The 25382-nt window shown below is 43.2% G+C and overlaps 1 protein-coding gene across 1 annotated transcript in view; it reads right to left on the reverse strand.

Annotated features, from left to right (window-relative positions):
* The window catches only part of LOC115081507 (extracellular calcium-sensing receptor-like), a 67859-nt gene extending 43281 nt beyond the window's left edge, over positions 1–24578 (reverse strand). Inside the window, exons 1-2 of the mRNA XM_029585961.1 lie at positions 24435–24578; positions 15346–16056 (exon numbers count right to left, since the gene is read on the reverse strand). Of these exons, the coding sequence (XP_029441821.1) occupies positions 15346–16056; positions 24435–24578 (855 nt within the window). The remainder of the gene's footprint in view (positions 1–15345; positions 16057–24434) is intronic.
* Between the last annotated feature and the right edge of the window lie 804 nt (positions 24579–25382).

Below are 25382 nucleotides of genomic sequence, written 5' to 3' on the forward strand. Positions count from 1 at the left end.
AGAGAAAAAGTAGAAAAAGATAGAAACGGCTAAAAAGTAGGAAAAGGTCCACATTGAAAATATTATTGTACACTGCTTTTAAAGTTCAAACATAATTTCTCCTGGCAAGCCACTTCTATTCAACAGTAAACACCAAGTGAAGAAGAATCAACAATCCAAATGATTCTTTAAGTACAATGGAACATGCCATAACACAGCAGAAATTCCCATCAATTCAAACTCTTCTTTTATAATTCAAAAAACCACTGATCAGTCATTTAAGCTGTTTAGGATGTTTAAGAGTTGTTGGCAGAACACTGAATAGAGGAAACAACCTCACTGTAAGGCATTCATATACAGTGTCAGCTTAATAAAATATTAGATACCTCCAAATCGCATGGCACTTATTCTCTGCTATTCCATTGTTAACCAAAATGTCAGCTTAATACAGTGGATCGAACCGTCATGTGGCATTCATTCCCAGTGCTGCAGAGTTTAGGCAGACCAACTGAGTGCATCAGGGAAACAACATCACTTACAGCCTCTGTGCCACCAGGGGACCACAAGGAGCTTTTGACCCTGGCTGGTCAAGTCCTTCTCTCCTGCCTACACCACACCCAGATTCCTGTCCTACTTCACCCTGTCTGCCCTTCTCCTAAAAGCTTTTGGCATCTAATCCTCCTCGGCTCCCTGCTTTAGCCACTCTTACTTTGCGGCCTTCCAAGGCCTTTCCTTGTTTTCCTGTGTGGAATCTGGGCCTTCTGATCTCTGTTCTGCCTTGTTTGCTCCTGTGGCCCTTGGGCCTTTTGTCCCACTTCTTCCCTGTTTGCTCTGTGACATGCGAGCCTTATGATTCTGTTACTGTCCTGTGGCCTCCCAGCCTTCTGCCCTGTATCCAGACTTCCTGTCTAGCCCTCCCTGTTTCTAGGTCTCTCTCTACCATATCCCTCGGGGTCCTCCTTGCCTACATCTTCTTCAGGAACTCTATGTTTCATGTTGTGTGTAGTCCTTGTCCTGGTTTGTCCTGTCTTGTTCAAGTCTGTCTTGCCCTAGTCCCTGTTCCAGTATTCGAGCTTCATGCTTACCTTCATCCAGTTCCATGTTTGCCTGAATTCTGTTCCTGTATTCCAATTCCTTCCTTACCTGCACCCTGTTCCAGTGCTCCAGTTCCATGCTTACCTGCACCCAGCTCCAATTTGTTCCAGTAGACTCCTACCTACATTCAGTTCCACTCTTACCCACTTGATGTTCTGGTGTTCCAGTCCACTCTTAACTGCACCCAGCTCCAGTCTGTTCCAGTTGTTCCAGGTCCACACCAGCCTGCACGCTATTCCAGAGCTCCAGCTCAGGTGGCACCTTGTTTCTGAACTCCAGTCCAGCCTGAAGCTTGTTCCTGAACTCCAGCCCAGCCTGCACCTTGTTCCTTGCTTCAGTGTCTACAACACTCCTCCCCCCCCCCCCCCTCATAGCAGCCCACACAACATTTTGGGTGTGTGGATGTGGGCCTTCACCCTCAAATGTAGAACCCCTTGTGGTTATGGAAGCTGGTCTCATTCCCAGAAAGGGGACTGATTACCACGTGTGTGCAATCTATTGCCCCCCCCCCCCTCCAAATTGATGGAAAATGAGCAATGTCATAAAACTCTATCATTGTTTGCAGTTGTTTGTTATTGGGTAAAGAAATATATTTATTAGTTCTCCTGAGGAAAGTACCCAGAGCCTGATCAACCCAAAGGGAGGTGACTATTGACTTTTTTTTTCCACCTGTGATCCCCAAAAGAGGTCTGGAAGATACTAATTTTCAAAAAGGCAAGGGCTATGGTGACTTTGAAGTGGGCTGGAAAAGCATGGCCTCCCTGTGTGGAAGAGAGCAGATCCCCCTCCAATTTCTGGCAGAGGTATACAATAGTTTCTTTATTGAACATGAACCTGCTGATGACTTGCTGCCTGTTTGGGGTCTGTATACCCTCTCCATGGGGGTATCTCCCTCCACATATGCTGCTTCTATGGAGCGAGTCCCAAATTTTCACTATTGTATATGCTGACAAATAGAATTATCTGACTTAAGCAGTATTGACATTTGGCCTATATTTCTCTGCACTTGATGCAGAGATGATGGACTTTTATGATCAGGTAACATATGTGTCTGGCTTATCTGTTCTACAAGGGAAGACTATTTACAGGGCCTCTTGCAAGTTCTCCCCTCCCCCATTTTATGTTGGAAATTTTAGTTATTATGAACGGTTTAAACTTTTAATATATTTTGTTTTTTATGAAATATTGTATTTTATGGGTTGTTTTTTTCTTTTATGCACTCTCTTTTACGTTATTTTAAGGAATATTGTAAACCAGTGTGAAGGTACTCACCAACATCGGTATAGAAAAATTATGAAATAAATAAATAAATACATAAACAAGCACATTTCCTTACAAACCTCTTTTAAATATTGAGTTAATTTCATATTCAAGTTCTGGAAGAATGTGTGCCAAATATTTAACACCACCCTTGACTTTTCTTCTGCCATCCTTAGTTGAATGGACAGACCAAGAGGATTAATCAAATCTTAAAATAATTTCTACATGTGTACATGAATTAACACCAAAATAATTGGGTTTCCCTGGTGCCACAGGCAGAGTTCTGCCACAATAACCACAGTAGTGAATTCATGGACTCATATTCATTCACTATCATGTATGGGAGGCATTCCAAGACACATTTTCCCATGTGACTGACTGCACCTTGCCCAGTGGCAGAAAACATTGCTCAGAACCTTTGTAAGGCATAGCAGGGAAGTTGTCAACTACTTATCAAGGCAGCAGAATGATAGAAGAAGGGAGCTGATACAAAATGCCATCCTGCACCTCAATTTAAGCCAGGGGAAAAGGTCTGGCTCAGCAATCAGAATCTCCACTTAAAGACTCCCAGTGAAGTTCTCTCCTCACTTCTTTGGGCTTTTCTTAATATTCTACCAACTGGAACCTGTCACATATAGCTCAAGTTACCTCCCACCTTACGGACACACAACTCCTTCCATGTATCCCTACTGAAAGATCTGGTACTTTCTTGGGAATCATGGTGGGTTCCTGCCCCGATACTTGTACCAATAAATCCAGATAAAGAAGATGAAGGTCAAGAAATTCTGGATGCCAAGAAAACTCCATTATCTAAACTCTTGGATGGGGTATTGTCCAGAGGAAATCATGTGGGAAACTGCCAAAAACCTACAAGCTCCAAAACTCAACAGGAGATTCCAATGCCTCTTTCTCGATAAGCCCAAGTCAAAAGGCTTAGGAAGGTAGTTTAGAAGAGGGGGGTACTGTAACCCTCAGCAACAACTCTGCAGTAAGCTCTCATATACCACAGAATGCCACCATGCTGCCGGGATCCCCATACAGCCATTTGCTTCTTAAGCATGCACTAATCAATCCTGTAGGCTCCATAGGAGCAGCCGTCCAGCAGCCCTCCCAGATGACATCAGACACATCAGCCATTTGGGACTTCACCTCAGCAACAGGCCTTCCTGCTTCTAGCAGGCTTTCATGTCCTTGTCCAATTACTTTCTCATATGCCTTGTCCAGTCCCTTGCCTTGCTCCTCTACTTTGTTCCAGCTTTTGACTTGATCTGCTCAGATTCCTATCTTATTTGTTCCCTCCAACTGTCCTCTTGCTACTGACTTGGACCTTCACTTGAATATCACTCTGTCTGGTCATCTCCTGGCGTAACCCTCAGCTTGGATACTGACTCTGACTGCCTCATGACTTCACCCTCCACTTGGATATGGATTATGTATGTCTGCTGCCTGCCCTGACCCTTGGATCACTCATCTAGATGTGGATATTCTCCTAAGCCCTGCCTATCTCAAAACCTAAAGGCTCAAACCCCTGGGGTAAAGACTGGTATTGGTGAAGCCTTTCTTGCAGTCCACTCAGTAACACATCTGCCTGCTGCTAGCATGGGCCCAGCCATGCCTCATGAGCTGGACAGTACAAACTCCACTGTAGCCCAATAACTGACATACCATGACATGAATAAGGACTTTGTACATATATATGCATAATAGTTTTTGGCCTTTTGTTTCATGGTAGATTTTATTTCTATTATTATTTTACTGTCATGCAACTGCATTCTGTATAATCTGCAATCTATGAAAGCTTTAGTTGGAAGCCTCAGAGTGCATTGCAAAGGTGAAACTTGGACATGACTAAGGATTAAGTGACCTTCTTCAAAGCATCCATATTCAAAAAGGTTTTCAGCTGCCTCACAAATTTAAACCTAGGAATTCCCTCTTTGCCACAGCCAAGATTTGTCTGTCCAAGTTTAAACAAGCATCAAGCCTAACCCCTAAAAATGTCACTTCCTGTGCCTGTAGCAACAACTGATCATCCAAAACAAAACTCTATTCACGAAATAAGTAAGCCCATGATCCACCTTCAATTATGTCTCGACCACAGAAAGAGATGGGCTAATTAAATCCCTAAACCCCGCCAATCCCAATTCACACCCTAAAAGAAATATCCCATACCATCACCCCAGTAATCAGAAATATCATAAACAAATCGTTGGAAGAAGGCTCATTGCCTGACTGCCTAAAAATCTCTATAATTAAACCCATTTAAAAAAAAAAAGAACCTAGATCCCACAGAGCTTAATAATTATCGTCCCACCTACATACACCACGACGGAACATGAGATCAGCTAATAAGGCCTTATTAGCCATCCCCAAAGTCTCAACAGCCAAACTCAATATGGTATGGGAGAGAATGATCTCACTGGCTGGCCCGAACCTATGGAATACACTCCCCAAACCACTAAGACTCCAGAGCAATATAAAACTATTTTAAAAACACCTCAAAACCCGACTGTTCCAACAAACTTTATATAAGTTTGTTGGAACATTGGCTAAAAAACAACAACACATTTACCTCCCTTCACACTCTACAGTTGCAACCCCTTGTACTTTGTAAATAAGTTTGTAAATAAGTTCTAAAGTTCTAAACTCCTAAGTAATCCTTTCTCTCTTTCCCTTTCCAAACCATTCCCATGTATTGTCATTCAAGAGGAATTTACACTTCTTTAGTACTATTATTTATTGTCTGTTTTACCGTATAACTCCCATTTCTGAAACTTAGAAACCTCCAAAATACTCTTGTTGTAACCATCTGAACTGACCACAGTTGTACCCCGCCATTTATTCATTTATTATACATAAATATGTTATCTGTATTATTGTTAATATTGTAAACCATTGTGAAGGCCAGTACCAAACAACAGTATATAAAAATATCCAAATAAATAAAATAAATAAATAAAAATGGTATTTGGCATGGACCCAACTGCAAAAATAATAGTTCCCTTTTGTTACTATTTCAAACCAAACCTTTCTACTGCAACCAGATGCATATATTTTGAAGACAATTTTTAATGAGGATAAGGATAAATGAGGCAGCTTTCCTAGTGTTCACCAATTTTCCTATGCAGGACTAGGCTAGATGCCTGGTCCACCTTAAATCCACTAAGGAGACTATGCTCTATGGGCCTGATCCTGCTTTCCAGGTGGGGCTCAGAGAGCCTAATCATAGACTGGGCAATAAGATCTGGAATCCAGGAGGGGATAACAAGACCAGGCATAGGTCTCCAGGAGGAAGGCAGCTCCTGTATGTAACACTGGTAAAGCAATGAGCTGAGATGAAGCAGCACAATTGTGAATAGAGAGAGTACAATGTCCAAAGGTAAAGATGGTTTACTGCTATGTAAATGATTGAAGATGAGAATAAGTTCATGTTTTAAGAAAGGTTGGAGTTAGACTGAATTTCTGCCTCCAGGCCTGTGGGAATCACTGCTCGTTCCCAAATATAGTGTAATGCATGGATTTTTTTCTAAAGCTTTGCACAGAAAATAAAAGCCAGCCTCCAAGAACATGTCTATTTGGAGTACAGAAAGAGTTGTGAAGAGGACCTGTGTTGTAAAAAGGGGGCCTACCAGATAACTGTAGAAGCCTGGCTGGAGTTAGCAATGGAATTAAAATTGATTTAGTTAATGCTGGTTATGCAGGACATTTTTGTTTTAATTGCCTTGAAAAAAAAAATTGGAAGGAACACAGATGCAGTAGAGCTGTGCTAAACAGGGTATGACCCTGGAAAAACTGCCAGAGGGGACTATGAGTGTGGTGAACAGAAACAGGATGGGGCCCTCTTCCAGCAAGCAAGCCACTCTGCAGGGAAGATGTTCAACCATGAGAATATCTGCAGGTTATTACAGCACCAGAATGCAGCAGTCTGAGAGCATGACTGAAGGAAGCTGGCAGGCCAGAATCTCCAGGAAAGGGATATAAGGTTACAAGAGAGCCTTACAAGAGCAATAAAGCATGCTGGTCTGTCATCAGCTTCTATTTGGAGTGGAGCTTTATGGCCTTGTCAGGAAGTGGCGGCACAGAGTGCCCAGGAAGGAACACTACAGAATGGTCAGTTGGATGAACTCTAATTTTCCAGAGGATGGTACTGCAGGTGGTCCAGTCGAAGACCCTGAGAGTGTCCAAACACTACCAGGATCCCCAAAACACTTTCTGTGAGAAGCCCAGAGAGAGAGGGCACAGAAAGGCAAGCGAGGGATGCTATGGTATCTAAATCCTGGGAGCCAATACATAAATATCTTGATTTTATTTAATCACTATGTTGTCTATCCCTGAATTTCAGGAAAATGTTTCTCTATTTTGCCTTATTATAATTCTTTGGACTCCTCTGATTGTACAGATTTTTTCAAGCTTGGTTGTCATTGTTTCCTTTCATTATTGTTTGTTATTCTGTTCTTATAAAGAATTTAAAAAGTAATGGGGATAGGGACAACCCTTGTGGAACCCCTTGGGAAACATCTTTAAAAACAGAATTAACTCCCTGGAAATCCACAATTTGAATTCTACCTTGCAATAGGAAGATAACCATTTTAGTGCCTGTCCTCTCAATCCCAGCTCCATATCTCTATCAAGAAAAATAGTGGTCTACCAAACTGAAGGCACAGGATCAATTTTACAACCCCATCTAACTTGCAAAGGATGAGTAACCTGAGCTAAAATAATATATTTAAATCCAAAATTCACTACATAATCATGCATCCAGGAGGAAAGCTCAGTTCCCCATCCTACAATTTCCCTATCTTCCCAAGCTAATTTAGTCCAAAAATCAAATCCAGGATATATCCTTTTTCATGTGCTGAACCCTTAACTATCCACATGAAATAATTTACTGCTAACATTGACAAAAATTGGGTAGCTTTTACGAAAGAATCTAAATCAATATGTAGTTTGAAATCCCCCATCACCCAGAGATAAGTAAATCAAAGATTGTGCTATTATATCTTCTTTGTTCAACCACAATAAGTGCAGAAAGTGTTGCATAGTCCATTTAGGTGTTCAAAATAATCTTTTTATTCATACACAAATGACAACGCCACTGTTATCATCAATGTTTTTCAAAGGGTCCCCCGACATGGACCCGTATTTTGCCGAGGCTGCGTCAGGAGGGACAGATAACTTTTATCAACAAATCTAAAAATAAAATATAAGAATGGACTATGTAAATAAATGGACTATGGACCGATATACATTATAACTTCAAAATTAAAATTTTACACACCATAATATATCCTGATGTTATTTGACAGGGAGCGCATACACAGGTAGTGCAGTGGGGTATTAAACAATGTCAGAAAAAGAGCGAAAACAACGGACCAATCAGAATTTACAGGGAAACATCCAATGAGGATCCAGGCAAATCCAGTCCAATCAAAATCAAATAAAATAAGTCCATTCCAATTCCTTATTGATAAAAGTTATCTGTTCCTCCCGACACAGCCTCAGCGAAACACAGGTCCATGTCGGCGGACCCTTTGAAAACCATTAATGATAACAGTGGAGTTGTCATTTGTGTATGAATAAAAAGATTATTTTGAACACCTAAATGGACTATGCAACACTTTCTGCATTTATTGTGATTGAACTATAATCTTTGAGTGCAGCTTTTGCTCTAGTGCTCTTTTGGATTTGCTATTATATCTTCTGCAATCTTTTCCAATGTTTCCATGGTCACATAGTCACACCTCAATCACAACTGGTTCCAAAAAGACCCATTTTACAGGTCACCACTCCCTAAAAACTAATGACCTTCCCTCCACTCTGTTTCCCCATCCTATTCTGCAATGCAATATTATACACCACTGGACAACTTTGTGAAATAGCTTATGGCTACTTATTATTAATCCATGTCTCAATTGTACAAATCAAATCTGCCTTCCTGTCCATAATTAAATCATATGCATAAAGGCAACATTTTTTAATTGATCAAGCATTAAGCAGAAAAGGTTGCAAAATATAAGAACAGAGAGGCTCATATTCAGCACCAGTTAAATTCAGACTTAACCAGCTAAGTGGCATTGCTTCAATATTTGGCCACGTTCAGTGATCACTACTTATCTGGATAACATTTTATCTCACTAAAAAGTTATCCAGATAAGTGAGGGGCAGGATGGGGCATTCTGGGGCAGAGCTACTTATCCAACAGCAAAGTTGACATTACTGAAGATTTTCTGCTGTTTGAATCGATGGAAGGAACAAGGAGTTGATTTGTACAATGCACTCTCTACCTATTGGGAAATTTTCAGTGATGTCAGCTTTACTGTTTGTACCTCCTTCTGTGTATATGAAACCACTACCTCAAATCTACCCCACCCCCCAAACTCCACACAGAATTAAAAGTGCCCCCTCTTACAGTGATATAAATAGAGAGTGACATATTGATTTCTCTACAGAGGGGTTTTCTCTCTCTCTCGAAAGGCATGCATAGTGCACAGAAAAAAGGTGCAGTTATTTCTGCTTTTAAAACCCACGTTGCTATGCATTAGTCTATCGAATTCCACGTTAGGAACTTCTCATTACCATTAACTCCACCTAAATCCCTCCCATTTGCATAACAAATGTAACATTTGCATACTAGTGCACATTGTGCTATTTAGCATGCGCATTACGGCATTATCACATGTGTTAGGGCCCTAATGTGAACATAAGAACATGTCATACTGGGTCAGACCAAAGATCCATCAAGACCAGCATCCTGTTTCCAACAGTGGCCAATCCAGGCCACAAGTACCTGGCAAGTACCCAAAAACTAAGTCTATTCCATGTTACCATTGCTAGTAATAGCATTGGCTAATTTCTAAGTCAACTTAATTAATAGCAGGTAATGGATTGGACATCTCCTCCAAAAACTTATCAAATCCTTTTTAAACACAGCTATACTAACTGCACTAACCACATCCTCTGGCAAAAAATTCCAGAGTTCAATTGTGCATTGAGTGAAAAAGAATTTTCTCCGATTAGTTTTAAATGTGCCACATGCTAACTTCATGGATTGCCCCCTAGTCTTTCTATTATCCGAAAGCGTAAATAACCAATTCACATCTACCTATTCTAGACCTCTCATGATTTTAAGCACCTCTATCATATCCCTCCTCAGCCGTCTCTTCTCCAAGCTGAAAAGTCCTAACCTCTTTAGTCTTTCCTCATAGGAGAGCTGTTCCATTCCCCTTATCATTTTGGTAGCCCTTCTCTGTACCTTCTCCATCACAATTATATCTTTTTTGAGATTCGGCGACCAAAATTATACACAGTATTCAAGGTGCAGTCTCACCATGGAGCGATACAGAGGCATTATGATATTTTCCGTTTTATTCACCATTCCCTTTCTAATAATTCCCAACATTGTGTTTGCTTTTTTGACTGCCGCAGCACACTGAACCGATGATTTCAATGTATTATCCACTATGATGCCTAGAGTTCTTTCTTGGGTAGTAGCACCTAATATGGAACCTAACATTGTGTAACTATAGCATGGGTTATTTTTTCCTATATGCATCACCTTGCACTTATCCACATTAAATTTCATCTGCCATTTTGTAGGGGTGTGCCTTTGTTTTCGATGTATTGTGAATCCGCAACCTACATGCCATATTTGTTGTATTAGTGGGGGTTCCGAAATGTATGGTGAACCCCCACAAATACAACGGATCACCAGCGAATTGGTCCCCCACCCTCCTGACCCCCCCTCCCCCCAAGACTTGCCAAAAGTACCTGGTGGTCCAGTGGAGTTCCGGGAGCGATCTCCTGCACTCGGGCTGTGGGGCTGCCGGTATTCAAAATGACACTGATAGTCTTTGCCCTTACTATATCACAGGGGCTATCGGCACCATTTTGAATACCGGCAGCCGACAGCCCGAGTGCAGGAGATCGCTCCCGGAGCTAAGCTGGACCACCAGGTACTTTTGGCAAGTCTTTGGGGGGTCAGGAGGGTGGGGGGTTGTAGATAAATAACTTTAAAGGGTTTGGATTGGTTTTTTGGGGGGGAACAAATGCATTTTTGACATATGAACGGATCGGGGGCACCCGAGAACAGATGCAACGGATTTGGTCCCTTACGAATCTGAATCCTGAATAAGACAAATTCGTCCCTGCTGCACATCCCTACCATTTTGATGCCCAATTTTCCAGTCTCACAAGGTCTTCCTGCAATTTATCACAATCTACTTGTGATTTAACTACTCTGAACAATTTTGTATCATCTGCAAATTTGATTACCTCACTTGTCGCATTTCTTTCTAGATCATTTATAAATATATTGAAAAGTAAGGGTCTCAATACAGATCCCTGAGGCACTCCACTGTCCCTCCCTTCCACTGAGAAAATTGCCCATTCAATCCTACTCTCTGTTTCCTGTCTTTTAGCCAGTTTGCAATCCACGAAAGGACATCGCCACCTATCCCATGACTTTTTACTTTTCCTAGAAGCCTCTCATGAGGAACTTTGTCAAACGCCTTCTGAAAATCCAAGTACACTACATCTACTGGTTCACCTTTATCTCCATATTTATTAACTCTTTAATAAATGAAGCCCTACAGGATCAAATGATCAAATGATCCTGTAGGGCTTCATTTATTAAAGAGTTTTAGGTTATTTACCATATGGTAAATGGCCTAACCCAGTGATAATACAAAGTAAAACATCAAATATTATTCAGCTACCAAATATATGATAATGAGCTCATTAGCAAGTGCTTACTAATCAGATCATTACTACCCTAAAATTTGCACATCAAATAATGAAGCTTTCCTTAAAAATTGCAAATGACGGTATTTTGTGGTGAAATTAGCTATATGTCAAGAGTTGTAGCTAACTTCCCCTGGAGCCTCAGCACAGTAACACACATCCTGATACCTCCCGAGCTTTGTCTTAAAGGGGACAATTAGGCCTCATTAACCTCTATTAGGGGTCATCGCTAGACTCCCTGTCCCAACACACTTACCTTAGAGGTGGCTGTAGTGTAAAAAAAAATATATTTTTTTAAATGTATAACTCTGGTCAGTTTCCGCCCCAACCCCCCGAGGCAGAACCACCCACCCTAACCCTCCCTCCCAAGGCCCCTGCACTTAAAAAAGAAGCAGGAGCCAGAGTGCACCTTCTATGCTCTGGGCCTGGCCATTTTATCAAAAAAAGGTGCTGGCTGGTGCTATCACATGATGGGAAAAAGGCAGGGTACAGCTGGCTGGTGCTATCACACGATGGGGAAAAGGTATGGTACAGCTGGCTGCTGCTATCACACGATGGGGAAAAGGCAGGGTACAGCTGGCTGGTGCTATCACACGATGGGGAAAAGGCAGGGTACAGCTGGCTGGTGCTATCACACGATGGGGAAAAGGCAGGGTACAGCTGGCTGGTGCTATCACACGATGGGGAAAAGGCACGGTACAGCTGGCTGGTGCTATCACAAGATGGGGAAAAGGCAGGGTACAGCTGACTGGTGCTATCACATGATGAGAAAAGGCAGGGTACAGCTGGCTGGTGCTATTTGGAAAACTGATCACCGCCAGGCCCAATGCCAGAGGTTTCTCCACACCCCCGCTACATCACCAGGACTCTTGCTGTAGGTACAGTGGAGGGGGGATCTGGAGAGAGGGGTAGGGTGAGTGACTCAACCTCTAAGGGGTGATTTTAAAGTTTACAGGGAGAGTTTGGGGGTTGGGAAGGTGTCTGCCCAGAGCTGTAAAATTAAAATCCCCTTTTTTTGTACACTAAGGCCACTTTCAGGAGCTGCGGGGGGAGGGTGGGACAGAAGGTCTATGAGGACCGTCGTGATCATTTACACATCAGGGGATTCTTGTTGGTGCTGATTGACCCCTGTAAGACATGATGCCCCCCCCCCCCCCCCCCCCCTCCAGTCCCGGGGCAGCCATTGTGCAAAATCTAGGGCTCTTTTAATGCTGCATTATTTTTCCCTGGCAGTATTTTACCACTGAAGAAAATACCAAATGATTTATAAAGCAGCAGTGCAGAGTACCTCCACTTTGTAAGCCCTAGAATATATTTCCCTCCAGTAAAATCACCGTGGCTTAATAAATGACCCCCCAGCAGAAAACATGCCGATATTCAGCTTTAACATAAAAAAATATTCTGCTCATATAATAACTCTAATCATATCTTTTAATCAAGATTTAAAGTGACCTCATATAATACCTCCAATGCATTCAGACTTTATGGGTAAGTCTTGAAAGGCAAGGACCTTGGTATCTTTCAGTGCTATTGGCTTATTAGTGTAGCCTTAAAGCACTACAACTTTTGTAATCATTGGTCACAGTGTCCTTGTCATAACTGTGGCTATCAGTTTTCAAAGTGTGCACAATTAAAGCTTATATAGTACTGTGCAATTATCTTTATAGTCTGATCCTGAAATTGGTCCTCCGACACTGCAGGGTTTCATAAGAACATAAGAACATAAGAAAATGCCATACTGGGTCAGACCAAGGGTCCATCAAGCCCAGCATCCTGTTTCCAACAGTGGCCAATCCAGGCCATAAGAACCTGGCAAGTACCCAAAAACTAAGTCTATTCCATGTAACCATTGCTAATGGCAGTGGCTATTCTCTACGTGAACTTAATAGCAGGTAATGGACTTCTCCTCCAATAACTTATCCAATCCTTTTTTAAACACAGCTAAACTAACTGCACTAACCACATCCTCTGGCAACAAATTCCAGAGTTTAATTGTGCGTTGAGTAAAAAAGAACTTTCTCCGATTAGTTTTAAATGTGCCCCATGCTAACTTCATGGAGTGCCCCCTAGTCTTTCTACTATCCGAAAGAGTAAATAACCGATTCACATCTACCCGTTCTAGACTAGGGATGTGAATCGTTTTAGGACGATTAAAATTATCGTCCGATAATTTTAATATCGTCTTAAACCATTATGGAACACAATACAATAGAGATTCTAACGATTTATCGTTATAAATCGTTAGAATCGTGAGCCGGCACACTAAAACCCCCTAAAACCCACCCCCGACCCTTTAAATTAAATCCCCCACCCTCCCGAACCCCCCCCCCCCCAAATGACTTAAATAACCTGCGGGTCCAGCGGCGGTCCGGAACGGCAGCGGTCCGGAACGGGCTCCTGCTACTGAATCTTGTTGTCTTCGGCCGGCGCCATTTTCCAAAATGGCGCCGAAAAATGGCGGTGGCCATAGACGAACACGATTGGATGGCAGGAGGTCCTTCCGGACCCCCGCTGGACTTTTGGCAAGTCTTGTGGGGGTCAGGAGGCCCCCCCCAAGCTGGCCAAAAGTTCCTGGAGGTCCAGCGGGGGTCAGGGAGCGATTTCCCGCCGCGAATCGTTTTCGTACGGAAAATGGCGCCGGCAGGAGATCGACTGCAGGAGGTCGTTCAGCGAGGGTTCCGGCGCCTCGCTGAACGACCTCCTGCAGTCGATCTCCTGCCGGCGCCATTTTCCGTACGAAAACGATTCGCGGCGGGAAATCGCTTCCTGACCTCCGCTGGACCTCCAGGAACTTTTGGCCAGCTTGGGGGGGGCCTCCTGACCCCCACAAGACTTGCCAAAAGTCCAGCGGGGGTCCGGAAGGACCTCCTGCCGTCCAATCGTGTTCGTCTATGGCCGCCGCCATTTTTCGGCGCCATTTTGGAAAATGGCGCCGGCCGAAGACAACAAGATTCAGTAGCAGGAGCCCGTTCCGGACCGCTGCCGTTCCGGACCGCCGCTGGACCCGCAGGTTATTTAAGTCATTTGGGGGGGGGGTTCGGGAGGGTGGGGGATTTAATTTAAAGGGTCGGGGGTGGGTTTTAGGGGGTTTTAATGTGCCGGTTTTGCGATTTTACGTTTTTTCGATTTTTTACGATTTTTCACGATTTTTCACGATATTTTACCCCCCCAAACGGCAACAATACGATTCCCTCCCCCTCCCAGCCGAAATCGATCGTTAAGATGATCGAGGACACGATTCACATCTCTATTCTAGACCTCTCATGACTTTAAACACCTCTATCATATCCCCCCTCAGTCGTCTCTTCTCCAAGCTGAAAAGTCCTAACCTCTTTAGTCTTTCCTCATAGGGGAGTTGTTCCATTCCCCTTATCATTTTGGTAGCCCTTCTCTGTACCTTCTCCATCGCATTAAAACTCCTTCTTCAGGGAGCTTCAGGAGAGCTTGATCATATGCTGCTGAAAATCGGCTTAAATTAGCTTAGCGCTTTGAAATGGTCAGCTTTATTCGCTGATCGCAAAAATTTGCTTACAGTTCGCCCGGCTATTATCGTTCTTGCTGCATTTTTGCTGCTCAAATGGCTGACTGAATTTAGCTTTATCCAGCTAAATTAGTTGAATAAGTTAGACCTGCTATTCAGCTCATCTAAAGTTAGCCAGATAAACTTATCTGGATTACTTTTAGATTACAAGTATATTCAATGGTGCAGTCATGCTGTTGAATATCTCAGCCAAGTTGACTAACTTGCTCAGTCAGATAGCTGCTGAATATGGACACCAAAGTAGATAATGACAAAGACCAATTGGCCTTTCCTGCCTGTTCAATTATTCTGGTCCACTGATAAGGATATATTCCACCTCTCTTTCATAGAAGCTTCCCATCTAAGAAAGATATCTCTCACTCCTTATCTAAATCACTTTTTGATGTCTTCTTTGATTCTCTACCAAATTATATAGATGAATATACAAGTTCCTATACTATATCCAACACCTATCTCCTCCTCCACCTCTTATATCTTACCAACAAGCATCATGGGTTTAAGTTCAGGGTTATTTATTTCAGTCTGCAATTCTTTGTCTAGATTTAAATTTTCTTTAATTAGCTAAATATGGGTATGAGGAAGTATCTTAAAGAGAAAATCAATTCCAAACTTACCTGCCATGGTTGATAATTATGAATGTTTGCACATGATCCATTTTTGAAAGGTCCCACTCCTGGAACACAAGAGTGCATATTATGTAAAGCATGAGCCAAGGCATACACAGCATTAGATACCTTGTATGAGTATCGGAAGTTGTACACATCATATATTGAGTTCTCAATACTGGTCAGTCTCTCATTTCCTGTGCAAAGTGGAATACCATCTTCTGAAGCATTTCCTCTAGTTTTATCATCCAGCCATTTACAGCCAAATGCAGTCTCCCAGAACTGTGTGATAAAGACATCCTCTGGAGAAGTGGAAGGGTGGATGCTTTGAAGGAACTCCTTAAACCCAGGTATCTGGCCTCTCTGAGGTGCTACTCCCAAGCTGCCATTTAAAGTCTTTAAGATATCTTTCCTGGGAAAGTCTGAATCAATGGACCAGCTGGAACTGCCCAGCCAAATTTTATCTGTCACATCCCAAGATGAAGCCTCTTCCATCAAAGGGATTAAATTCTCCATGGTGGTATAAACCACAATCACTGTGGCTGTTGACTTTTGTATCACTTGCACAATACGAGAAACTTCTTCGTGTGAGTTATGCACAGGTAGAGTTTCCCGGAAAGCAACACAACCTCCATTCTTTTCAATTTCCTTGGTTAAGAGCTGACTGCCTGCCCTTCCCAAGTCATTATCAGAGGTTATTACTCCTACCCAGGTCCAGTTGAAATATGCCACCAATCGAGCCATAGCAGTGACCTCAAAATTGGCATTGGCGATTGTCCTAAGAAAAGAAGGGAACTGAGTTTTATCACTCAAGAGGTGATGAGCTGAGGCATAGCTAACCTGTGAAGAGCAAAGGAGATACGTAATGCATGAGACAAGCAAGAAAAATGGTCAGTATTATGGTGAAAGTAAAACATTCAAGCAGTTACGGCGGTTACTACCCCAAATCAAATAAGTCTGATACTTCACTTTCAATGCATATACAGCATAGTTCTCTGATTCAACGGCAGGGGAGAAGAAAAACCGATACTTCACACATCCAGCAGAGCTCTCTGCTTCAACAGCAGGGGAGAAAATGAGGGTTCGCACTCACAAAACGGGGAGTAGCTGGCTTGTTACGGCGGTTACTACCCCAAACCAAATGTGCCTGATACTTCACTTTCCATGCACATCCAGCATGGCTCTCTGCTTCAACAGCATGGGAGAAGACTGATACTTCACGCGTATCCAGCATAGCTCCCTGCTTCAACGGCAGGGGAGAAGAAAAACAACCAATAAGGGCTGTATAACATAGGCTGGGTAAAACAAATAAGCATGGGTGTAGCTTGCTTATTGCGGCGGCTACTACCCCGAACTAATCAAGCTAGATATTTCACTTGGATGCAGCTCCATCACTGCTCTCTACATTAAAACTGGGGGTGGAAGGGAAATAGAACCAAGAGCTAAGAGAAACAGATAAGTATGAGAGAAAAAATGTGTGAAGCTTTCTGGGCAGACTGGATGGGCCATTTGGTCTTCTTCTGCCGTCATTTCTATGTTTCTATATGTTTCTATGTAATTTTGCATACATGTCCAATCAAATACACACAAAGGGCCTGATTTTAAAAAGCATTTTCTTAAGTAAAATAAGGTTTTACATGAGTAAATGCTAGAGATGTGAATCGTATGCCAGATCGTCTTAACGATCGGGTTCGGCTAGCGGGGGGAAAAAATCTGATTGTGGGTGATGTGAATCGGAATTGGTTCCGATTCACATCGTTATTTTTTTTGTAGTGAGGCCCGACCTTTTAAAATTAACCCCTTACCTTCCCCCACCCTCCCGAACCCCCCCAAAACTTTTTACGATTACCTGGTGGTCCAGTGGGGGCGCGGGGACCGATCTCCTGCTCTCGGGCCATTGGCGCTATTTTGGCTGCCACTCAAAAATGGCGCCGATGGCCTGATAAAAAAACAAAACACCCTACCCTTTAAAAACGACCCCTTAGCTTCCCCCACCCTCCCGAGCCCCCCAAAACATACCTGGTGGTCTAGTGGTGGTCCCGGGAGCGATCTCCCGTTCTCAGGCCGTCGGCTGCCACTCATAAAGATGGCGCCGATGGCCCTTTGCCCTTACCATATGACAGGGTATCCGTGCCATTGGCCGGCTCCTGTCACATGGCAGGAGCACTGGATGGCCGGCACCATCTTTACGATGGTGGCGGCTATCTTTAAATACGGTGGTGGCCATCTTTAAATATGGCGGCGGCCATCTTTACGAAGGCGGTGGCCATCTTTAAAGATGACGCCGGCCAGCCAGTGCTCCTACCATGTGGCAGGGGCCGGCCAATGGCACAGATATCCTGTCATATGGTAAGGGCAAAGGGCCATTGGCACCATCTTTATGAGTGGCAGCCGACGGCCTGAGAACGGGAGAACGCTCCCGGGACCACCACTAGACCACCAGGTATGTTTTGGGGGGATCAGGAGGGTGGGGGAAGCTAAGGGGTCTTTTTTAAAGGGTCGGGTGGTTTTTTTTTATCGGGCCATCGGCGCCATTTTTGAGTGGCAGCCAAAATGGCACCGATGGACCGAGAGCGGGAGATTGGTCCCCGCACCCCCACTGGACCACCAGGTACTCGTAAAAAGTTTTTTGGGGGTTCGGGAGGGTGGGGGAAGGTAAGGGATTCATTTTATAGGGTCGGGGTGGGTTTAGGGGTTTTTTTGGTGTGCCGGTTTTTCCCGCCCTCCCCCTCCCCCAATTTATGATTTTTCACGATAAATCGGGGGAATTTCTATTGTATCGTGACTCAACGATTTTTGACGATTTAAAATATATCTGAGAATTGTTTTAAATCGTCAAAAAACGATTCACATCCCTAGTAAATGCACTTTAACCATGTAAGTGGGCTTTTGAAAATTGCTCAAATATTAACCATTGAATTCTCTTTAGGATTTACTCAAGTAAGTGAAATTTACTTGAGTAAATGGCTTTTGAAAATTGTTATGGTAGTATGTTATATTTTCACCCCTAACTCCTTTGAAAATTATTCCAATGTAGGTTACATCAATTTTCAAAGGAAACGGTTGCACATAAATTCCCTTTCAAAATTATCTCACAAAAACTACCCACACACAATTACACCTGCCAATTGTGCATATGTTTTGGAAGATTAAAGAACATACTTCTGAAAATGAATTGTATGCATATACTTTTGCATTTTTGTAGGAAAGCACTGTTTTACCTACAGAAAGGCCTTTGAACATGACTGTCTTAATCCTTTCACCTCCTTTGAAAACTTTTAGAGTTGATTTTCAAAGTGACCTACTCTCATAAAACCTTACTTTATGCATGTAAGTGTTGCTTTGAAAACCACACAGGGTTTGTGCATGTGAAAGCATATGCAAAACACAATTATATAAGTACTCACACTCATGGTAGGTATTTCAGGGAATGGAACTGGGGTAGAAAAGCATTTATGCTCATACTTTCAATTTTCAAAGGTATGCATGTACAAAGTGACAACTACTAGAGCAAATTTTCAAAGGAGCGTTATGCATGCAAATGTAACATACTATTATAGCAATTTTCAAAAGCCATTTACTTGAATAAAGTGCATTTACTTGAGGTAAAAAAAAACATATACATGCATTGGGCCTGATTTTCAAAACCATTTACACACTTAAAACTGGGTTTTAAACTTCTGAATGCACTTTTCTCTTGCAAGTGGGATTTTGAAAATTGCTACAATATATGCCTTTGAATTGTCCATAGGATTTATGTTATGATTGGTGTGTATGTGGACCCTTGGCCTGAGGTGCAAGTTGATACAGCCCATGGGGAGGAGCCCCACAGGCCGCACCATCACGAGGCAAGATATAGCGGGAAGTTCTGGGCACAGTAGTGGGGATATCCCCAGAGACCAGGAGGTGACCCCGGTACACAGTGCTTGGAGTGGGAGCCTGAAGAGAGAGAGAGGTGCCAGGCAGACCGCGGAGCAGTGGGCGCAGGAATAGCCATGCAGGAGATTCTCCAGTAGGACAGCCCTGAGGGGTGGAGCTGCAGCATAGTGGGCATAGACAGGAGAGCACAGGCCAACCCAGCAGGCAGAGAAGCCTGAGCCCGATCTCCGCAGCTTATGTAGACAGGTACCCAGAGATGGAGGAGAGCCGGCTGAGTAGTAGAGAAGCAGGCCCGAAGAGCGAGACAGCTGGCAGTGGTAGTACACCCCGAAGCAGACCCTGTGGAGTGGGGGAGCTCAAGGTAGTCTCTAAAATGGTGAGCACAACCCGAGGCATGGGAGAGCGTGGGCAGTCTTGATGAGCACAGGCGCAACCCTGAGGAGCGGGGAAGGCCAGCCGAGAGACTCTCTAGTTGCAGCAGTAGTTCCGAGGGAGACCCGAGTGGTAATGCTGGTAGCTGGATAGGACCCAAGAGGCGCAGGGCCAGCCCGAGGTGCGGGGTAGGCCAGGGGAGCAAGTTCCCATAGGAGCACACACTGACCCCCGAGGAGCAGGTGCCAGACAGGGTCCAAGAGCCAGGCAGGGAGCGGCATCTCAGGAACTAGAGGCAAATGTAGAGGACTCGTATGGAACTTGTTGCCAAGATGGCTTCCTGGGGGCGAAGGTGGAACTTAAATACAGGAGTCCGATGACATCATCATACAGGGATGCCCCCAAGGTTCCCGCCGAAGCAGCTTCAAAGGTGGGACCTGTGACGTGCGCGCCTAGGAAGGCCCGACATCAGAGTAGGAAGTAGTGGCATCCATGCTGCCATGAGTAGGCCCGAGGAACGTGGTGGTGTAGGCAGGCCTGTGCAGCAAGCAGACCCGGGAGGGCAGTAGCGTAGGGCAAGCAGTGAGTACTCGCGGTTGCAGCCATCTGCGACTGACAAGCATAACAATTTATCTCAGTTAAATGGCTTTTGAAAATTGCTATGATAGTATGTTACATTTATGCGAGTAACTCCTTTGAAAATTCACCTGTAAACATGAAAATGCCTTTTTAAAATCAGGCCCTTAGGGAGAAGGTGTAGCTTAGTGTGTGTATGTCAATGCATGAACTAGGACCACTCACAGGTTTTCTCAAAGACGACTTATGCTTATAAATCCACTTTTAAAATTTAGGAAAAATATCTAACTCGGCTGGCATGCTCACCTACAGTAAATGCTGATGTTAAAATTAACCAGCTACATTGGAGCTGATGTTAAATTAACCAGGGGCCAGTGGCATCAGTAAGTTTAGTGATTCTTGGTGATTAGGGTGATAATATGTTAATTATGTTATAATTGGCATGTACATGCATGCTTATGCCCCGTTAGTGCATTTTTCTACCAACATTAATTCAGTCTTGCAGTTTACCATTTATTCTGACAGTGGATGTTAGTGATTCAGCTCCCTAGCTGTCTGAACAAATCACTTGACAGTTGAAACAACAACAAAGACATGAACCATTCCCTTCTTCACTTTCCTTTTTTGGACCCAGCTGTTTCTACATGTTTCTTTCAGCTTCTATTTCAATTAGAACTGGGCTACAGCAATGGACTCCCAAGATGGCGGCATGCTGAGTCTAAGGGTGAGCAGTGATCCTTGAAGCTCGTCGAAAAATATATTTTCCTAATAAAAGAATGTCCTTGAAAAGAAAAGGGAAAATTTGGGTTTACGTCCCTATCTTGGTCAGCGTCCCTATCTTCATCAACAGTGCAGCAAGAGATCACTAACTTCCTCAGCTCGATAGCAAAGGAACAAGGAAATGAGGATCCTGATGTGCCAGGTGGAAAGAGAACTTCACCTGTGCCGGTGGAGAAGTTGTCTTTGAGCCCCGACCTGAGGCAAGCACCGACGCAGAGGGCGGGGGAAGAGTTGCTGCCCGAACAGCTGTGTGAGGGAACCTCTTCCGGATTGTTAGCAGAGAGAACAACGCTGACCGCAGCTTCGGTGGAAGCAGGACAATCTTTGGCGGTAATTCTGGTGATTCCAAATGCTGGATCAACAGTTACAAGGCTGGAACCAGGGGCGACAGGGAACAACCTCATGGAGGGATCCCTGCTAACCCCCATGGTGGGAGTACTAGAGTTTCAACCCCTAGTAATTCCTGAATGCCCTCAAGTTTTTACTCTTGCCGCTTTGTGGGATTTAGTGGCTTTGCTGGCACTCTTAACAGCTTCAATACAAGATTAGAGCATTCCATGCAGCAGAATACTCAGGTTTCTCTACAAATGCAAAGTCCATTAAATCAGTTAGCAACAAAAGTTGCAACTTTAGTGGAAAAGGAATCCGGGACTTTGAACTTTAAAGTGGCTACAGTTAGAGATAGAGAATCTCTGGCGAAAAGGATAGAGACTTTGGAGAATAAAACCAAGCAACTTAATTTACAAATATTAAATTTCCCCAGAATTATTGGTGAAATCCCCTATATAACCTTGAAAAGGTTTATGGTGGAGATACTGGGTTTTACCCAAGAAGACATCCCGTCTATTAATACAAATGCTATTTCCTGCCAAAGTCTACAGTAGCATCATCTGGACAAAAGTGGCAGGAGAATCTTAACTGAAATTCTTGAAATTTTGGCCATAGAAGTTCTAGAAAGAGCCACTCTCCTGGTTTCCTTTACTTATTTAACTGATATTCAAACAATTATGAGAAAATATTTCAGAAGTTTTCCTGTAACATTTATGAATGCCAATATTAAGACTTACCCCGACCTGGCTTCATCGACACAAATTAGACGTAGGGGTTTCCTAACCCTGCGCCAAGAAATTGGTTTAGGTTTTTCTTTTCTATTAAAGTTTCTGTGCAAATGTGTGCTAAGGAAAGGGGGTGAAAATTTTATATTTTTTACCCCAGAGCAATTGAAAGTATTTATCGATTTGAGAAAACTAGTCACATCTACTCCCTGAAACTTATAAGTTAATTTGCTGGGTAGCGAGTTAAGTATTGCCTTGATTTTTATTTAACACTATCATTCTCTCTTTAAATTTCTGGCAGTCCTCCGTTAATAATTTTGGTTAAAATGGAAAAGATAGATAATGTAGATTATAAACTAATGGGAGAAATGTTTTTCTTTCTCTCTTTTCCGTTGGATTTCCATGTATTTCCTTTTGCAAAAATGTTTGTTTTTGTAAATCAATACATTGATAAATAAAGAATTAAAAAAAAAAAAAGAACTGGGCTACAGAACCATGAGATTTTATCCTGTTCCACCCCCCTCCTCATGTTTAACAGCCCCTTCTAACTAGACTATTGATAATGATAACATTGCTACTTGTTAGCTGATGGACACCCACCCACCCTGAATCTGGAACCTGGTCTGGTATTTGTGTGTCACTATTTAGGTCCTTCAGTTTCATCTTATAAATATTCCCATGTGGACCCCACACCATTTTGGTTGTTTTTTCCTGGACCACTTCTCTCCTTTCTCTATCCTTTTTAAGATATGGTTCTGTTCTGGAGACCGTATATCAGAAAGGATAGAGAGAGGTCAAAAGTGGTCCAGAGAAAGGAAGCCAAAATGGTGTGGAGTCTGCAATGGATAACGTATAGGATGAGGACAGGAGTGAAGGGGGGATATGATAAGGGTATTGATTAGGCATGGGATTCAAACATTTTCCAGTGGAAATTTGTAGAACTAGCAGACATAATACGAAGCTGCAAGGGGTAGACTTAGTAACAATGGTAGGAAATATTTCTTCATGGAAATGGAATGTCCTCCAAGAAGAGGTAGTGAAGATATGAAATGGAATGGAATTTAAAAAGGCAATGGAAGAAACAAAGGAAGGAAATGAAGAAAAGGGTATCCAGTGATAACTTGGATAACCAGCATGAAGCAGCAGTTGTTACTATAAAGTTGACCACTTGGGTCATTTACTAGATTACTATTCTGTAATGGCTGACACTCCTCTGTCTGATGGACTGTGAGCTCTGCCTCCGCAGCCTTCCTTGCTGCTACCATTTTTCCATTCTAATTTCAATTTAACTCTTCACAAGATTTTGTCACTTACATTCTGTAAATGCTTTTTAAAAATCATCCACAACTACAATTGCAAGTCTTCAATGACCTTTGGGGTGCTATTGTGATGACCTTCAAAAGACTCATTTATATATGCATCACACTGACATGTGAATCGTAAACACTAAAATCGAGCCAAAATATTGAAGAAGATGGCTAATATTGCTGATTTAAAATGCAAATTAATTCATACAACTATTGTACACTTGCCACTGCTATTTTGTTAAAATAAAATCAATTATCAATAAAAATACAACAAGTTAGTTTACTGGAAGAACTATGATGGATACATTGTAAATAATTTGTTCTCAGTTTAGGTTTGCCAGCTCTCAGAGTTCAACTGAAAGAGGCTGCTCCAGTTATAATTTACAGTACCTTTACTGAATGCAAGGAGAAATAAGTCTTATTTTTCTTAGGGAAAACAGAATTACAACTTCATGCTTTGTATTAAGTAAAACTAGAGTGAAGTGGCAACCCTTTTTCATTTGCAATGCACTGAGGGGCAGATTTTCAAAGGGATACGTGCGTAACCCCCGAAAAGCTGCCCCTTCCATCCCCTGCGCGTGCCGAGCCTATGTTGCATAGGCTCGGTGGTGCGCGCAAGCCCCGGGATGCGCGTAAGTCCAGGGGCTTTCCTGGGGGACATGTTGGGGGCATGTCAGGGGGAGTGTCACGGCCGGCGCGCCATTGGTGGTGTTCTGGGGGTGGGGCCATGGGCGTGGTTCCGGCCCAGGGGTGTTCTGGGGGCATGGACCCGGCCTCCGGACCAGCCCCTGGAACAGAACATGGCGCACTGGTGCACACAAGTTACACCTGCCTCAGGCAGGCATAACTTTTGAAATAAAGGTGGGGGGGAATTAGTTAGGGCCGGTGGGTGGGTTAGTTAGGGGAAGGAAAGGGAAGGTGGGGGGCGCTGGAAAGAAAGTTCCCTCTGAGGCCGCTCCGATTTCGGAGTGGCCTCGGAGGGAACGGAGACAGACTGCGTGGCTCGGCGCACACAGACTGCCGATTTTGTACAGCCTTGTGCACGCCGACCCCGGATTTTAAACGATACGCATGGGTACGCACGTATCTTTTAAAATCTGGTGTACTTTTGTTTGCGCTGGTTGCGCGAACAAAAATACGCGCGCGCATACTTTTTTAAAATCTGCCCCTGAATGAGTAAAATGAATGAAGTTATGAGACAGGGAGAAGTAGAAAAATGCATAGGTTAGTCAAACACTAAATGCCTTACCTGTGGGTACCGGTAGAGACCTAGGATTCTAGCAATGGGCATTGAGGACTTGGATGGCATGTCACCAACAATGGTTTCTGGCATGGTTTTCTCATGGCAGTTATAATTTGGCACTGTTTCTAGTCTCCCTGACAAAAGCCACATGAGTCCCAGAAGTGATCTGACTTCATTGTAGCAAGAGTCGTACATTATAAATCCAAGAGAAATATTTGGCAAGATGTTGGGTGCCTTATTAATTTCCTTAACAGCAAATACCATTGCCAAATGAATGCGGTAGTACCTGATATGGAATCTGAAGAACAAGATGACTCATAAAAGTCTGTCAAATTTGTCAGCAAAAATGAAACAAAAACCAGAATTTCCTTGATGAACCAGCAAATTAGTTACATAAATGATATTTTTATTAGGTTAAATAACATTTAAGAATAAAACATTTCATACTAATATTCCTTTTCTCACACTATGTTATTCAACTAATATACAATAAGAACATAAGAACATAAGACATTGCCATGCTGGGTCAGACCAAGGGTCCATCAAGCCCAGCATCCTGTTTCCAACAGAGCCACAAGAACCTGGTAATTACCCAAACAATAAGAAGATCCCATGCCACTGATGCAATTAATAACAGTGGCTATTCCCTAAGTAAATTTGATTAATAACCATTAATGGACATCTCCTCCAAGAACTTATCCAAACCTTTTTTGAACCCAGCTGCACTAACTGCACTAACCACATCCTCTGGCAACAAATTCCAGAGCTTTATTGTTCATTGACGGGCGGATTTTAAAAGCCCTACTCGCGTAAATCCACCCGGATTTACGCAAGCAGGGCCTTGCGTGCCAGCGCGCCTATTTTGCATAGGCCGCTGGCGCGCGCAGAGCCCCGGGACGCGCGTAGGTCCCAGGGTTTTTCGAAGGGGGCATGTCGGGGGAGTGTTGGGGGCGG

This window comes from Rhinatrema bivittatum, unplaced genomic scaffold (assembly GCF_901001135.1).
Source record: "Rhinatrema bivittatum unplaced genomic scaffold, aRhiBiv1.1, whole genome shotgun sequence".
NCBI classification, from domain to species: domain Eukaryota; kingdom Metazoa; phylum Chordata; class Amphibia; order Gymnophiona; family Rhinatrematidae; genus Rhinatrema; species Rhinatrema bivittatum.